This window comes from Pelophylax lessonae (assembly GCF_965119305.1).
Source record: "Pelophylax lessonae genome assembly, chromosome: 2".
In the NCBI taxonomy this organism is placed as follows: Eukaryota; Metazoa; Chordata; class Amphibia; order Anura; family Ranidae; genus Pelophylax; species Pelophylax lessonae.
In genome coordinates, this window is record NC_138769.1 from 445,690,018 (window position 1) to 445,708,816 (window position 18,799).

The 18,799-nt window shown below is 42.1% G+C and overlaps 1 protein-coding gene across 2 annotated transcripts in view; it reads left to right on the forward strand.

Moving 5' to 3' along the window:
* Positions 1 to 7,142: 7,142 nt before the first annotated feature.
* SLC9A4 (solute carrier family 9 member A4) overlaps positions 7,143 to 18,799 on the forward strand; it is an 82,029-nt gene continuing 70,372 nt past the window's right edge. Inside the window, exons 1-3 of one of the 2 annotated variants that reach the window (XM_082246075.1) lie at positions 7,143 to 7,316; positions 7,581 to 7,729; positions 11,259 to 11,722. In XM_082246075.1, coding sequence (XP_082102201.1) covers positions 7,600 to 7,729; positions 11,259 to 11,722 — 594 coding nt within the window. In that variant the 5' untranslated portion in view covers positions 7,143 to 7,316; positions 7,581 to 7,599. Of the gene's footprint in view, positions 7,730 to 11,258; positions 11,723 to 18,799 lie in introns of both variants that reach the window. The other variant, XM_082246074.1, reaches the window with a different exon arrangement.

Here is an 18,799-nt window from a genome sequence, read left to right on the forward strand (position 1 = left end):
TGGGATTAGTTGCACTGACATCTGGAAGTTAATCACTTACTTGGTCAGTCGGTCAATTCATCTTCAGTATTCACGTGCCTCCAGGGATGCCTCTGTGTCTTGGGGGCTCCTTGCAGAGGGGGTAGCTCCTCCCCTATTCACTCTACTGATGTCAGCTGGTCAGCTGATTTTCTTCTTCAGTGTCCATCTCCGCCTCCCTGTGGCTTCTTCTGTGGAGAAGATAGATGGGGCGGTCCGGACTCCAGTAAAGTGATTAGCTCAGCCTCCCCTTAGAGGCCGGCCGCAAACCCCCCCCCCCCCCTTACAGCAGAACAAACGGATTGGCAGGTGGAAATTTGGGGCTTTCGGCAGCACAGCCAGAACGAACAGTTGGGCTCCCCCACAGTGGCGGAACTCTAGGGCCCAGTTGCAAATGCGACTGCTGCGACCCTTGTAGTTCCACCACTGGTGTGTGGCTTTATGAAGGAGCTCAATGCTAAAGCTATAGAACAGGTGTATCCAATCTGCAGCCCACAGGCTACATGTGGCCCAGGACAGCTATAAAAGGCTGCCCAACACAAAATTGTAAACTTACTTGAAAATTTTGATTTTTAAGGGAAATTTGTTTGTAAAAATGTGTTAACACTTAACGAACACATGCGGCTGAAGAAAAATTTTACAGTATCTCTTTACTGGACTTTTATCTTCCCAAAGGAAAATCTGCCACCATTCACAATCATGCATCTATATTTGTGAGCAACTCTTTTTAAGGATGAAGCACAAGAAGGACAAAATTAGAACCAAAATATCTGTGGAGCAAATTACAAATTCATTGAGAATTGCTACTATATGTATCAAACCAGATATTGATGCTTTAGTTTATGTTGACCTCTTTTGCTTTTATAATAAAAAATTATATAGAAAAATGAAGTTTTATTACTCAGATATGTACATTATCTATATCATTGATTGTTAACCCTTTGCTGACTGCTCACCGTACATATACTGCGGCAGGGTGGCCGCTCTGTGCCGAATCACGTACCTAATACGTGATCTGACACTTACAGGTCAGGGGCTCACTGTGATCACAGTGCAAGCCCGGTGGCAGGTACCGTGGACTCAATATCCGCGGGCAACCGCCGAATGCACAGTACACAGGCAGAACGACAACCTGCCTATATAAACAAGACAGATTGTCGTTTTATTAGTAGGGAAGGTATTGATCCAGTGTTTCTGTTTTCCCCTAGTGAAATCACCATAGTCAAATCACTTTCCACACAGTGAGTAAGCACGGGCTAGGCACACAGTTAACCCTTTGATCGCCCCTGATGTTAACTTCTTCCCAGCCAGTGTCAAATGCACAGTGGCAGCTCATATTTTTTTAGCACTGATCACTGTATTAGTGTCACTGGTCCCTAAAAAGTGTCAAAAGTGTCAGTTAGGTGTCCGATCTGCCAAACTTTTACTGCTCATCAGCTATCCTTATTGTTAATGTATTTTATGTGTGGCCCAAGACATTCCTTCTTCTTCCAATGTGGCCCAGGAAGGTCAAAAGGGTGGACACCCCTGTTATAGAATAAGGAGTAGTAGTGAGACACAACTAGAGAAAAAACAACTTTACTCTAATGTTGTAACAATTATGGTGTAGATTGCAGATGGATATTGTAAGTCATGATGTATGAAAATTCACACAAATTACAAAAGTGTAATAAACGATTAAACAAAATCATATTTTTTCCAGATGATAAAGACTTTGATGCTTTTATATCATATGCATCACAAGGCTCTGAGCTGGATATGGGGACTATGGAAAGCTATTCTGATAACTATGACGAAGAGAGATTTGCAATCCAATTGCTACCAGATGTGCTGGAAGACAAATATAATTACAAACTCTGTATCCTAGAAAGAGACATTTTGCCAGGAGGAGGTGAGACAAGGAGTAGACAGTCTTCAGCACTTTCAGTATGTTTTGAAGCTTTCCCTGTAATAACAGCCTGGGATTTAGTCATGACAGAAAAGTTTGGGAGGCTGCTGCAGGTATTTTCTGGAGCGGCTAGAACAACCTTTCTCAACAAGGGCTCCTCCAGAGGTTGCTAGGTGATTCCATGAGAAAAGAATAATGTCTCCCTCTTAGATACGTTGCCAATAATCTTTTTATCTATCTTTAAGGGGGCATTCTTCCACTGATCACCAATTTAAGGAGAATTCCTCCCACTGACCATCAATGCAAAACACATTATTCCCACTCACTACCAGTTTTGTTGACCATCATTTGTCACAGTGCACGTATCATACCACATAACTTGTTTTTCTCCATGCCTGGCCCAGATTCCCCCAGGTTTTTGTGATTCTAGTTATGCTGTTTTGTCTTTTTCATTGCAAAGTCAGGCATATTATTATTTATAGATATTGTTAATGCTTACATATTGTTTATATTTTTTTAAATATCAATTCTCTTAGCCCGCATTCACACTACCGCGGCACGACTCTGTACTACTTCGGGGGCGACTTGTGAAGTCCCGTGCACCGCGACTTCGGTGCGACTTGCACGGACTTCATATAATGAATGTCTATGCAAGTTGCTCCAAGGTCGCCCCGAAGTAGTACAGGACCCTTTTTCTAAGTTGGAGCGACTTGTGTCGCTCCTATTAGAACGGTTCCTGTAGCAGTCAAAGGACCGCAAGGGGCCGCGACTTGTCAGGCTGACAAGTCGCCTGACAAGTCGCGTTAGTGTGAATGGACTCTTAATTTCGATTAGGAGTTTCTGTTATATTACAGCTTGTCACCAAAAAATTCACTCTGTTAGTACATTTTCCATGTTTTGTCAGTAAAAATAAGTTGTTGGAGGCTTGGCAACCCTGCGAAGTCTGCAGGAACAGGGGCAACAGATAATAATAATACTTATTTAGGTTCCTTTGTCAAGTGAAAATGGCAGATGTGTGTTAGATATGTGCCAAGTTCAATGTTTTGGTGATAAAATCCTTCTATACTGTAATATTTTATTTGTCATAATTATAGTCACTTTTGTTCAGTTGTCATCATCAATAATACTCGTTTGTTTTATTTTATTTATTAAAAAAAGTTTTGATTTTATTTTTATAATGTTCAGTGATGGATTAACAAATAATTATAACTGTAGTATTCCATATCTCACTTCGTATATTTCTTTAATATTTTAGCTTACGTGGAAGACATTGCCAAGATCATTAAAAGAAGCAGAAGAGCTATTTTCATCCTCTCTGAGAAATATATTAGAAGTCCCAAAGTGTTTGAGTTACAAGCAGCCATTACATGCTCGCTGGAGGAGCAGGAAGCTCTTAAACTGATTCTTATTAAATTCAAGCCATTTAAAGAGCCAGAATTCTTGCCAAATGTAGTGAGAAAGGCCCTCAGCACTCTGCCAATGGTGACTTGGAAGGCGGATTTAGATAGTAAAACTTCACAGAACTTAAAATTTTGGAATAGAATCAGGTATTACATGCCAGTTAAAAAGGTGCAGATACGTGGAAAACAATCACTTTAAGAGCCCATTCACACTAGCACGACTTGTGAGGCGACTTGTGTAGCCCCAGGTCGCTTGACATAACAAACGCAATGTTAATCAATCAGTGCCGTCTTAATTGGCACTACTGAAGTCGCTCCGACTTCAGAAAAGGGTCCTGTACTACTTTGAGGCGACCTGTGATCCGACCTGTCCCATATACTTTAATGGGAGTCGCCTCCTTATCTTAATTGAAGCGACTTGTTATCAGACTTTCCAGGAAGAAGAAAGAGATTAGCCAGGCATTCCCCACAGACAAAGTCGCCTGTCTCTTCAAAGTAGTGCACAAGTCTCTTCCAAGTCTCTTCCAAGTCTCTAAACAAGTCTCTTCAAGTCACGGGGCGACTTTCTGGTCGTGGTAGTGTGAACCGGCTCTCAGCAGCAAATGTTCTTTAAACATAAATAACCAAACAAAAAAAAAACTCTGATATTTAATTGTACAAACTATATACATCATATACAGTATGTTGTAATATCATTTTTGGTTTAGGTGGTTGGACCTTTTATGGAGTTTTGTGTATTGGCACTGTGCATCTTAGCCCTAGATCATTATTGTGCTGGCGTTCGACCCACCTGCACAATTGAAAATCTTGATGCTGATCCAGGGCAAACTGGACAGTGCCCCAGTGGAAAAAAGACCAGACTTAGGTTGAGAAACACTTGTTTGTATATATATTATTAAACACAAAAAACACTTTTAAAGACTTTTTTTACATTTTCCTAGACCAGACTATTTCCCCAGACCAAAAGAATAAAGAAGAATAAACATTACCATGGTTTTGGGAGTGTGTAATTGATGACTTTTTATTTACATTTTTCAATGTATTGTGTATTTTTGGGTTTCAAATTAAATGTTCAATATGTCAACCAATAAACAAGCTATAATTTATTTCACTAGAAAAAATCGTCAGCCTACTTTATTAAAAGTATATGTAAACTCTAATTATACAGTACATTTCATTTCCCTTAACTTCCATTTGGTTTGTTAAAAAATATCTAAATGCATTTTGTTATATCACTGAAATGAATACTTGATACCCAGTTGTAGTGCTATTTTAAAGAAAACAGGCACTGAACCAGTTAGTAAATACTAACTTAATATATTGTCACCCAATATGATTGGTAACTAGGCAAGTAGTGTTGGGGGAACATTTCTACCTGAGCATGATTTCGGGCCAAACATTGGCTTTTCACCCGTTTTGCAAACACCCGAATTGTCAGGGTGTTCGACCATTTGTTCGGCCCGCCGAGTATCCCACAATGCGCTGCATGCCGAACAGTGCATTGAAAGCCCTGATTGGCTGAAGCAATGAAGGATTGCCCAATATGGGCACAGAACACGGTCAGAGCCATGTTTTTGATGTCTGTATCCAGTCATGGCTCATTGTTCATAGACCCACCCCCCACTATAAAAGGATCCTTCCCAGAGCAGCCATTTGCAGTGTGATATTGGAGTGGAGATAGATAGAACAGGGCTCTGTTCATTGCTACTAGCAAGTTAGTGTGCTATTGTGATTCTATTGTGAGTGTAGAGCAGGGTTTATCGACCAGTGTGCCATGAAGGGTCCCCAGGTGTGCCACGGCAAAATGACCCCAACTTAGGCAGCTATCTGCTCATTAATCACTGCTGGGCAGTAAGTTGTTACAGCGGTGCCAGTACTGTGCCGGTCCGCTGTCTAAAACTCACTTCCCGCTGCTACGGGCACTCGGGAAGCTGTGCAGGCCTACCGACCGCATCTTGCCAACCAATTACATAATCGGTTGCTGTGGGCGGGTCCGGCATGCAAGCATGGGCTTGCTGGGATGTGCGATCTGGGAGATGCTGGCTGGCGCACCTTTCCCCAGGGGAGGCAAAGCTGAGCGTGAAGTCAGGAGAAAAACCAGGGTGAAGGCTCTTCAGTGGCTGCATTTGAGCTCCTCTGAGCTCCGTGAGGTACAGGTTTTTTAACCTTAGAATGGTGATTGCTTTGTTTGTAATATAAATATACGTAGGTATATTTATAAAAAGATAATGTTTTAATTACTATATTATATTACTGATAGTGGTAACTGTATTTCTTTTTTTTGTATTCCGCTTGCACACTTTTTTTTTTATTGTTTTCCACATGCCCGTCTGCTGCAGTTCGGCCGCAGCGCAGGTGTAGTGCAGGATACCTGTGGTTTTCATGTGCGTTACCTGTGGTTTCCCATAGACTTCTATTATGTCCCTCATTTTTGGTGTGCTTTTCAATTATTAATAATTATTGTTAATAATGTTTTTAGAGTATTTTTTTTAGAGTATTTTTAGTGAAAGTATTTTTTTAGAGTATTTTTAGTGAAAATATTGTTTTGATAAACATTTGCGAAATATCATTGTGCGCTAAAAATCAGTAGCACCTTATTTGTATTCTACGGGTCATGTGCTTTTAGAAGATATATGGTTTGGGGCATATTTAACAAACTCTAAGAGCTGTAAGGGAAAAATAAAAAAGCAATGAAAAAATTGCAGAAATGGCCTGGCCAGCTAAGTATAAAAGTGGAGCACAGGGTCTGGCAGCTAAAGGATTATTCACTGTCTTCTCCCAGAGGGGACAGCTTCCTCCCTGCTGGGAGAAGACAGTGGCTCAGCAGGAGGGATTTCTGCTTCAACACTCTGTGTTGATGGGGGAATGGAGCGAATTTGCTCCCTGCATGGCTGGCCCTAAAGCACAATTTAAACCCTCCTATCCTTTAAAGCCAAGGAAGCTGCTTCTGTTTGATCTGCAACTGCCATGGTGCTGCACATGTGATCAGTTTTGACACCAGCCATTTGAGGGTTTGACAGTTTGAGGACACAAGCAAATGTGACAGTTAGCAGTCTTGGTACTCTAGGAATGTAACTGTTGTTTGAAACCATTAAATCAACGGGTTTAGTTTTGCTTTATGATTTACTGCTGTTCAGGGGCTCTGGGCTTCAGCAAAATGGCAGCCTCCAGCAAGAAGAAACAAGAGCAATGCTGGAGGCAATTTACAGCACACACTCATTTTGAAATTAAAACTAAATTAAATTAAAACTAAAGAACATTATTTTTTATCTAGTTGTTGTGGGTAAAGTTCCGCTTTAGTATATTAATATTTTTTATTTAGGTAAACGTAAATGAATATGTTATGCAATTAATTAATTATTTTTTTTGGCTAACAAATATGCTGCTTCTGTAGACAAGCAATTAAAACACATAAAGCCTTTAGACATTACTGAATCGTTCTATTCGTTAAAAAGAAAAAAAAAATCATATAGTATATTTTTCCAACTCTATATTTTTATTAAACATATTAAGGAAGAGAAAAATGAAAATATACAGCAAACATTGTCCGTATAAGTACTCTGTGGCAGATATCATTTTTAGAAACAGACATTGCAAGATAACAATAACAAGTCAAGATAACAATATATTATGTTAATAAATCTGTAAGTGCTTGATGTAAATGGTATATAATGCTAAAACAAAAATATTAACAAATTCTACAGTACTGCATTTGTCATTATTGTGTTTGATAATATCAAGGTGGCACTTACATGGCTATTCACAAGGTGGCAATATTGTTATGTGTAAACACTGATTGTCAAAGCATATGTTTCATTCCCAGGCACCACACCTTGCCATCATACACTGCTTCTGAACCTAGAGCACTATGTGTGTCAGATTTCACAATAACACAGAGACCTATGTAAAAATTGGGCGGACTAACTTGCACGAGACAAACCTGCCACCGAATAATATATGCTTTTCAATCAAAGAAAATGAACCCTATCTTAAACAAATACTCTGACCAGGTGACTCCTTCAACAAACAGGAACACAATTTCCAACACTAATACTGAAAGCATTGCCTTCTACACATTTTGTGTTTTGCTTTCTTCCTCTGTAACAAAAATGAAATGAGTTTATAGAAAGTATCCATGAGCAATGAAAATACCATGTTATGTGGACGAGATGGTGCTTCCTGAAATCATTTCTGTTATAGTGCTTAGAAAGCTTTAATTACTGCTTGAAAATGGATATACTTCACTTTCTTATTCTACTAATGATTCTGAACAGCACAAGTGGAAGCACAGATATGACTGCAGGGATTATGGAAAATCCAGAAGTACAGGAAAGAATACATGCCTTTTCTGTGGATTACAGCCTGGTCCAAATCCCTTATGAAATCACCCTATGGATCATCCTCGCTTCCTATGCTAAAATTGGTAAGTTCCTAATATGAACATGTCCTTGACTTTTTGGTTTGTCTTTCTTGCCATATTAAAACATTGTGTAGAATTCTTGAAATTAATTATATGTTTTAGCAGTATGCATATACGGTATATATATATATATACTGTATATATTATACAGTATGCAATTTTTTTACAGTGGTGTACTACATCACTCAAAGCAAAGTAGGCATTGTTATAACTGCCACATGTGCTACAATCAAAGCTGGGTACAAAACTGACATTATTTTTCAATGAAAATGCAGAAAATCTGGTTGAAAGAAGACTTTGTAAGGTGTGTGTACATTCAAGCATCTTGTTTGTATAAGTCCCCTTTAGATGAACAAAAGACACAATACATACATTTACTTAAAGCATCCCTGACACTAGGTGGGAAAACACACACTCACACATAGATAGATAGATAGATAGATAGATAGATAGATAGATAGATAGATAGATAGATAGATAGATAGATAGATAGATAGATAGATAGATAGATAGATAGATAGATAGATAGATGGATGGATGGATGGATGGATGGATGGATGGATGGATGGATGGATGGATGGATGGATGGATGGATGGATGGATGGATGGATGGATGGATAGATAGAAAGATAGATAGATAGATAGATAGATAGATAGATAGATAGATAGATAGATAGATAGATAGATAGATAGATAGATAGATAGATAGATAGATAGATAGATAGATAGATAGATAGATAGATAGATAGATAGAGTACTAAGCAGGTGTGAAGAAATGCTTGTAAGTAGGAATGCTTTCAAAAATATATATTTTAATGGTTTTTATCATTTTACAAAACACAAAGTGGTGGAACAAATGAAAAATCTAAATGAAATCAATATTCAGTGTGTCTACTCTTTGGCTTCAAACCAACATCAATTCCTACACTTGCACACTTTGTACACTTATACAAAAATATTGGGTTGTAGCAATAATGAGTGTCTGCAGGCAACACTGATGCATGGTGGAGGTTCCTTGCAAGTTTGGGGCTGCAATTCTGCAAATGAAGTTGGAGATTTGCTTAGGATCAATAGAATCCTTAATGATGAGAAACAGGCAGATAATTATCCATCTTGCCATACCATCAGGGAGGTGTGTTCCCTGTACATCACAGTGCCCTTTATGTCATAGTGTCCCTTACATCACAGTACCCGTCTGTCACAGTGCCCCATATATCATAGTGCCCCTTATGTCACAGTGCCTCTTACATCACAGTCTCCATATGTCACAGTGCCCCATACATCAAAGTGCCCTATGCATCACAGTGCCCCTTACATCACAGTGTCCCTTATGTCATAGTGCCCTTTATTTCACAGTACCTCTTACATCACAGGGCCTCGTACATCACAGTGCCCTTTGCCACACAGTGCCGTTACATTACACTGCTACTTATGTCACAGTGCACCTTAAATCACAGTGCCCTGTACATCCCAGTGCCCTTTACCTCAAAGTGCCCCATACATTACAGTGCCCTTTACCTCCCAGTGCCCCTTTACCTCACAGTGCTCTGTCTGTCACAGTGCCCCGTACAGCACAGTGCCCTTTACCCCACAGTGTCCCTTACATCACAGTGCCCCATACATCACAGTACCCCTTGCATCACCATGTCCCCACATCACAATACCCCTTACATTACACTGCTCCTTACATTACAGTGCCTCTTATGTTACAGTTCCCCATACATCACAGTGCCCTTTACCTCACAGTGCTCCTTACATCATATTGCCCCTTTCATTACAGTGCCCCTTATGTTATAGTGGCCCGTACATCACAGTGCCCTGTACATTACAATGCCCCATTTATCACAGTGCTGCTCACATCACAGTGCCCCATACATCACAGAGCCTGTACATCACAGTGCCCATACATCACAACCCAAAATTTGGGATTTTCTTTTCATTTCACTTTCAACGATAATGGTAAACAGGACAAATAGAGAGGGTAAATTTCCCTAATGGGGGCACATACAACAATAAAAACCTGACAGGTGTTCTAATCCACCTGTACTCTATCCAAAATCTTTTCCCTTATGCAGGCTATACATGGGCCAAATTCGGAACAAATTTTCTTTAAAAAATTAGAAGATTTGTTAGTTTTGTGATCCGATGGTGCTTCCACTGATTTTGAAATTCGACCAACCAAGCCTTAATTTCACCCCATGTTGCTACAGAAAAAAATTTTTGAGGCCGGGAATCTTCGGTCGTTTCTGCGGACCCACAAATGGTGCAAACTTTAAATTAAAATTCTTCGATAAGTATTTTCGAAAGAAAATTATTTCAGAGTTTGACCCATGTATGGCCTTAGTTATACTTTAAGTAAATCAAACCCATTGATTTCCATATTTCCATATTTATTTCCATATTTAGGTTTCTATGCATTGCTGTTGAGAGAACTGATCCAAAAAGGCAGAGACTACTCAAAATACGGCAAAACAGCATTGTAATAGCCTGCGATATTAAGAGAAAATGTGTCTGGACACCAAAATACCACATGCAATCTGCTATAGTGGATGGAACCTATTATTCTTTGCTCCTGCTAGATCACTTTATGCTGGCCCCTTTTGCAGGTATAGCTATGTAAAACATAAAAGCACAGGCTTCCATTTTTGGCATTGTGTCGGAATTAAGAGCCACTATTGGCTATATATCTGCTGACAGTCTAAAGATTTACTGCTGCTCTGGGCTGCAAAATGGAGGCCCACAAACAATAAGAAACAGGAGCAATTCTGGAGGCATTTACAGCACACGCTTATTTTAGTAGCATAATTATTAGGCTAAATGTACATGGGACGTTTGCAAAACTCCTTTGAACGCTGGAATTTAACAGCTACCGGTATGTAAACGACATTTAAAACGTTTAAAACGACCATTGTGTCGCATTTGCATGCGGTCGCATTGTGTCGCATTAGCGGGCGTTTGCACTCAGATCCGTTTTTAGAGGTCAAAAAATCATTCCCCTTTTACAGTAAAAACGCAAGCGCTAAACGCGGATGACCGCGTTTGGCGTTTGAAGCGCCAGTAAACACACGTTCTGAACATCCTGAAGGCAAATAATTGCTTTCCAAAAAACGACACTGAACTCAACTGCTTCTAAATGACTGTAAACGACCCTGTGTACATGGACAGATAAGATAACATAGAGGAGAGGTCAGGGGCTGCTAAAAAAACGCCCAACTGCTCCTAAACGTCCGTTTATCAGCAGCAGTGTACATGAGGCCTAAATGTGGAGTACATGTTCCTTGCTAAAGAACATTATTTTTTTTTTTTTATTAAGTTGTCCTTGGTAAAGTTCTACTTTAAACAATTATAATGAAAAACTGCAGCAGGACATTTAGATTTAGATAATAATTCTAAAATACATTAGGATGTTTTGTTGGCTGTATAGACTAGATACTGAACTGAGGGTTTGAATGCGCAGGGGCCAAACTGGTTAAATCAATTCAATAAAATATTGTTTTGTATTTTTCCTAAATGATATAATTTTATTTCATAGGATTTCATCTTTACCACAAATTGCCAGCAATAATGCCTGAGAGCTGCATTCTGATAGCTATTGGTGTACTACTGGGAGGAATAATTTTCGGGACAGATCACAAAGCGCCACCTGCAATGAGAACTGATATTTATTTCCTTTATCTGTTGCCTCCAATTGTGCTTGAAGGGGGATACTTTCTACCAACGCGCCCTTTTTTTGAAAACATTGGAAGCATTATTTGGTGGTCTGTGATGGGGACACTTATTAATGCCTTTGGCATCGGTCTTTCTCTATATGCCATTTGTCAGATTGAAGCCTTTGCATTAACTGATATTAGTCTACTACAAAGTTTGCTTTTTGGAAGCCTGATATCAGCAGTCGATCCGGTGGCAGTCCTTGCTGTCTTTGAGGAGATATCTGTAAATGAACAGCTATATATGATGATCTTTGGAGAATCTCTGTTGAATGATGGAATAACAGTGGTAAGTCATTTGTTTTAAGTAACTTAATGGTACACAGACAAATAAGAAAAAGACGGGACAGTGTCTATATTTGTATAGACATACCATTCAGCTTTCTCAATCAAAGGATTGCTGCCTTTACCACCACATAAACCATTTTTTTGTAAATGCAATAGGCTACATATATTATAATGTAAAACAAAATAAAAGCAGTCTGTACTTTCCCTTTGGATTCAAATCTACACTGTAAAATTGACAATGGAAATCGAAAGGTTTTTATCTGATTGAATTTATAGGATAGAGTATAGCACGGAAATTAGACCAATGTGTATAGAAAAAATGTACTCCCAAAGACTTTGTAAAGAAAACAAATATTTCAGTAAAGTGATGCAATAAAGGCCAATAGTTTTAAAGTGTTTTAAATCCAAGAACACAAAAAATATATCACAGCTTTACAGTCCTAAACTGTGGTGGCTACATTAGTTTTCCAATAGTCCAATACAGCAAATAATAGCCGATAAACATTGTATAGCAAAAGAGTGGACGTTGAATAAAAGGGGAAACAAATGAGTGTGGCCCAGTAGGGCTAGTCAGAGAGGGTAGGGAGAACAAAAGGAAGGGAGAGAAAGCAGAGAGTACAGATATAGGGGTAAGAAGTTGGTACCGTGTGTGTACATGGATTTATCGTAAAAAAAACAGTCAGGGCACTGGAATTAAGAGTATAATAAGCTGATCAGTGTCAAACCTTATAAAACCAGGTGTAGAGATGGATTTGTGGTGTAAATAAAAAGTGAAATAAAAAAAGGGGAAGGAGAGGGCCTTAGGAGACATATATCAAAATATAATGTTTAGAGTTTCAAAGAACAACCAGGGTGTCTCAATCAGGAGTGCCATTGGTGGTGTAATGTTTTTTGTAGAAATGGGCTTTAGTGAAGGAATATTCCTAATAGGCTCGGTCATTTATTTCAAATGATTTTTATTGAGGTTTTAACACAACTAAAGAAAAAACAAACAATAAAGACGCGGTCGCAGCCGCAATACGAATAATAGGACTGTAATACATAACAGTGTAGCTGCAACATCGCAGATGGTACAAGAACAAGTGAGATGGTCAAGCGTAAAGATATCATAACATGTGCAACAAGGTGGGTTAGATAATCAACAGAGAAAGAATTCATAAGGTACCGCTACGGCAAGGCCGTTATATCAACAGTATATTAAGAGGAGACAAACAAAGCTAAGGGGAAGAGGAGGGTGTTGGGGATGCTGTAGCTTGAGGTGGGGGGTCCGTGTTGGCAGCCGCAGGAGGGAGGCATCCCCCATGCCCCTGCCCCCACGGGTCCCAGTTGGATGCAAAGGAGGCATATGAGGAAGTACGCAACGCCAGTAGACGTTCATATTGGTAATTCAGTTGGACCTGTGAAACCACCTCTGAGGGGTTGGGAGATGAGGGGTCGTGCCAATGACGAGCTATAGCTAGTGAGGAGGCAAGCAAATTGTGGGATACTAGCGTCCGGTATGGCGGGGGAAAGAGATCAATCCCCAGGAGCAAGAGGGCAAGGGCAGGATTTGGGCTTACAGTAACATTCGTGATACTAGCTAGGACGGAAAAAATCTTCTTCCAGAAACTCGTGAGAGATTTACAAGACCAAAATGTGTGTAGGATGGTGCCCGTAGCCCCACAGTCTTGCCAGCAGAGTGGAGACACCGTGGGGTAGAAGCGCAACAGTAACAAGGGAGTCCGATACCATCTGGTCAAGAGTTTCTGGAATGTTTCCCAATGGTTAATGCAATGAGAGGATGTATATGCCTGTTTTAGGGCCAAGGCCCATTGGTGAAGAGGGAATTCTCTGCCAAGGTCTGTTTCCCAAGCCTTCATCAGGGGGGTTTTGGACATTTGATTTTTATTGTTAAGCAGGGAGTAGAATAGGGTAATGCCTTTGGTGTGTGGTTTAGGATTTGAGAGGTGATGCCAGGCCTGAAAGTCCAAGTTGAGGGAGGGGGGGGGTATTTGAGGAGAAAGGACGAGATGCGGGTGTAGGAGTACATGGCCTTTTTGGGAATACCGTGCATTGAGGACAATGTTTCAAAGGGCAAGAGGGTTGTGCCGGAATATAGCTGGTCTATCCATAGAATGTTGGCTGCTTGAAACAGAGTCAGGGAGAGATGTGGGATCAGAGACTCCAATGTTTTGAGGGGAAGTCTAATTTTGGTATTGGATCTCCATGCCAGAATGGAGGCCCGGGTAGGGGGGGGGTAGGTCGGTAAGGGAGAGCGGTTTCCAAGAGTCTGCTAAGAGCAGAAGGGAGAGATCCGATGTGTGGGAACAAGCTGCTTCTAGGGTTACCCAGCAAGAGGCCCTGCGTTTATCGAACCAGCAGGGGAGTTGAGCCAACAAGGAGGCTAAGTAGTAGTCTCCAATTTCGGGAAGACCCAAGCCCCCTACTCTCCTGTGGAGTGTAAGGTGCTTGAGGGCACATCTGGCTTTCTTACCCTGCCAAGCAAAGCGTTTCATGTGGACCGACAGTTTGTTGAGTTGGAGAGAGGACAGTGGTATGGGGAGAGTTCTAAAAAGATATAAGATCTTGGGGAGGAGAAGCATTTTTAATGTAGCAACCCTGCCTACCCACGAGATCTCATGCTTCATCAGGGTCGTCAGGTCTTTAGTGAGTTGGAAGAGAAGACGGTCGAGGTTGAGGGAGGACATTTTGGAAATGGTGGGGGCTAGGGAGATACCCAAGTAAGTTATGGATTGATCGGTCCAGGGGTAGGGGAGGGAAGAGGAGAGATGTAATTTCGCGTGAGCGTTCACACCTAGGTCAAGGGTGACCGATTTAGAGAAGTTTACCTTATAGAAGGAGATTGCGCTAAAGTCCTGTAGAAGCTTGTGGGCGAAGGGGAGGGAGACGATGGGATTTGTCAGGGAGAGGATGATATCGTCTGTGAAGAGATTTATGGTGTGGGATTGGTGGTTTAGTTTAAAGCCAGTGATGTGTGGATGCGATCTGACAGCTTCGGCCAAGGGTTCTATGGCAAGATTGAAGATGGAGGGTGAGAGGGGACAACCCTGACGTGTGCCATTCGTTATGTCAAACAACTTCGAGAGCATACCATTGGTCAGGACTTTAGCAGAGGGACAAGAGTATAGTGCTAGAATGGAGGATAGAATCTGGCCCTGGAAACCGAACTTTCGCAGCGTTGCTGTAAGGTACCCCAAATGGACTCGGTCGATCGCCTTCTCTGCGTCTATGGAGAGAAGCAGAGACGGCGTTCGACTAGTTTTGGCGTGGTGTATAAGGTTGATCATGCGGCGAGTGGCGTCCGAGGGTTGGCGACCGAGCATGAAGCCGGACTGGTCCAGACCTATGAGGGAAGGGAGCACTAGGTGAAGTCTGTTAGCCAATAATTTCGTGTAGATTTTAACATCCACGTTTAGGAGTGATATGGGGCGGAAATTTGACGGGGTATCTGGAGGCTTTCCAGGTTTAGGGATGGTGACCACATGGGCAAGGAGCATTTCTTTGGGGAAGGAGCCGTTAGAGGCCGCTGATTGGAAAACTGCAAGGAGATGAGGGGATAAAACTGGAAAGTCGTTTTTAAAATATTCTGAGGACAAACCGTCGGGGCCCGGGGATTTGCCGTTGGGTAAGGAGTTAACTACTTTGGAGATCTCCTCTTCAGTGAAGGGGAGATTAAGAGATTCAAGCTGGGACATAGATAGGGAGGGGAGGCGAAGTTTAGAGAGGAAATCAGTAATGCTGGCATCAGTGGGTTGAGGTGTGGAGGTACAGGTGGAAAGGTTGTATAAGGATCCATAATAGTCTGAGAATGCGTCGGCAATCGACTGAGGGTTCGTCAGGGTGACATGGGTATGGGGGTGGACCAGGGAGGAGATCTTTGTTTTGGATCTGTGTGCCTTGAGGCGGTTGGCAAGGAGTTTGCCAGCCTTGTTGTTGTTGGCATAATAATCAAGTTTCAATTTGCGCATATTGTTATCGTGTTGGGAGGACAGGAGTTCTCTAAGGGAGTGACGGAGGGCAGCTATCTCGTCTGCTAGGGCTTGGGAGGGGGAAGTCATATTTTGGGCATCCAGGGTGCGGAGATCAGCTAGGGTTTTGTCGAATTTGAGACGGAAGGACTTACGGCGTTGGGCATTGAGTTTAAGGAGGATACCCCTGATGAAGGCTTTGTGGGCACACCAGTGATTAAACACATTTGTATCCGAGGGAGAGTTCAATTAGAAATACTGTTGGAGCTCCTGGGATATAAGTTGTCGGGTACTAGGGTCTTGAAAAAGGGACGTGTTACACCTCCATATTCTCGCCGTGGCAAAGGAGTTCCCTTCTTCTAGAAGGATGGATATCGGAGCGTGGTCAGACCACACAATATCATGTATAGAGGCTTCAGTGACTCTCTGCAGGAGAGTTTTGTCAAATAAAAAGAAATCTAGGCGAGAATAGGAGTTGTGACAGGGGGAGTAATAAGTATAGGATCTTTCGGTGGAGTGTATACAGCGCCAGGCGTCGTATAAGTCCTTCGAACGCAGCAGAGCCGCCAGGGAGGGGGCTCCTCTGCCACGCGGGGAGGACGTATCGAGGTCTAGACTGACTGGTGTATTCAGATCACACTATGAGATTACCATACCTCGAGCGTGACACTTTTTTTACTAGCTGGCGGAGAAACTTGACCTGTCTGGAGTTAGGTGCATATGCAGACACTAGGGTGAGCGGTAGGTTATTAATAATACATTTCAGTACAATATAGCGACCATCTGGATCTATGGTGGAGTCTGTAAGAGAGAATGTTACCGTATAGCGATCATCACGCCTCTCTTCTTTTCTTTGGCCGAGGCCTGAAAGACATGAGGGAAGGCCGGGTGCGAGCATTTCGGAGAAGCAGAAATGTCAAAGTGGGTCTCCTGGACTGCTAAAATGTCTGCTTTCAGGTGTAAAGCCTCTTGCCATAAGAATCTTACTGGGCCGGGTGGTTGAGTCCCCGGGCATTAATGGAGACAAACTTTACACCCATTGCAGATGGACAGGAGGGGGTTTAAGGTTCCTTCGCTGGAATGAAATAGGCTCGGTCATTTAAAAGGGGTATGATCGATGTGGTTTTGGAGGGGGATGGTGTTTTCCAGTTACGGGCAATAAGTACACAGACTGCAACAAAAATGTTGGTAAGTACAGCTTGAAAATCTGAGGGCCATGAATCCATCTCTAAACCTAGTAAAGCAAGTCAAGTAACATAGGATATGAATGAAAAAAAACTTGAGTGCAAAAGTTCAGTATGACAGGGCAATTCTACCAAATGTGAAATGTTCATCTCACAGATCCGCAATTCCTCCAGCATAAAGGAGATTGAATTGGATAAAATGAAGCAAGCTTTACAGGGGTAAAGTACTAGTTGTACAAGGGTTTCTGGGAAGATTCCCAGTGTGTAATGCGTCATGAATATTTCAGGGGTAGGGAAGATGCTGTTTGCCACTGTTGGGAAGTAGCTGTAAAACTAAGTTCTGTTTCCCAGGATTGTGGTATAGTTGATTCTTCCAAAGAGGATAGGCTGTTGAGCAGTGCTGCCAACCCCCTGAAGTGAAATTTATTGGCAGGACACCAAAATTTACAAACGGCACCAATTTTTTTACTGACAAAATATCATTAAATTTACTGACAGAGCCGCATTTTTTACTGACACTGCAAAAAATTAACCAAAATTACCATTTTCAGTGCTAAACAGTACAAATATCAATATTTTAACTATAAACATGTAGCTAGTGCTATTAGCAATGTGTTTAAGTTAATTAAAAGTCAAAAACCATAGATCTCCATTTACAAGGAAAGGTCAGGTTACTATAAGCCAGCCAGCACAGAGTTCCCCCTTACATCAGAGTCTGCAGGAATCCCCCTTACAGTGGAAGTGAACTCTTATATTAAGGGGAACGTTGCAGATCATGATCTAAGGGGGAAACTCTGATGTAAGGGGGGCTCTGATGACCAGAGGCCACCTTATATCAGAGTCCACTGCGTTCCCCTTTACATCAGAGTTTCCACTTACATAAGGGTCCACAGAGTTACCGTTTTCACCATAAGGGGGAATCTTGCAGACTCTGATGTAAAGGGGAATGCCAGGAACTCTGATGTGGGGGGCACTCTGGTGACCAGGGACCGCCTTCCGCAGAGTAAATACACTAAGGTAAGGGGGGATTACTAATATAGGGGGACCTTTATATCAGTGCCCACTTACATCATTGTATTCACTGCCCCCTTACATCAGTGACCCCCCTCCCCCATCAGACTGGCCTGGCGGTGCTGTCCCTAACCTCCTCTAGGGTGCACCATGCCGGGCTTAGTCAGACGGCTCCAGGTTAGTGGCTGTGGTTTTATCCTATAGTCTCCTCTCCACAGTCCACACATGTCTGACTTCTCCCTTGACCCCCCATCCCGGTGGTGCTCTCACTCTTGATTCCTCTCCAGACTTCCCCTCAAAGACTGCAGACATGATAAAAGACAAGAGATAGTCAGAGGTTGCTAACATGATACAAGAGATGGTTAGAGGCTACGTACATGATACAGGAGATGGTCAGAGACTGTGGACATGGTACAGGAGATGGTCAGAGACTGTGGACATGGTACATGAGGTTGTCAGAGGCTGTGGACATAGTACAGGAGATGGTAAGAGACTGTGGATACGGTACAAGAGATAGTCAGAGACTGTGAACATGGTACAGGAGATGGTCAGAGACTATGGATATGGTACAGGAGAGGGTCAGAGACTGCAGACATGATACAAGAGATGATTAATGACTGCGGACATGGAACAGGAGGTGGTCAGAGACTGCGGACATGGTACAGGAGGTGGCTAGAGACTGCAGTCATGGTACAGGAGGTGGTCAGAGACTGTGGTCATGGTACAGGAGGTGGTCAGAGACTGCGGTCATGGTACAGGAGGTGGTCAGAGACTTCGGTCATGGTACAGGAGGTGGTCGGAGACTGCGGTCATGGTACAGGAGGGGGTCAGAGACTGCGGTCATGGTACAGGAGGTGGTCAGGGACTGCAGTCATGGTACAGGAGGTAGTCAGAGACTGCTGACATGGTACAGGA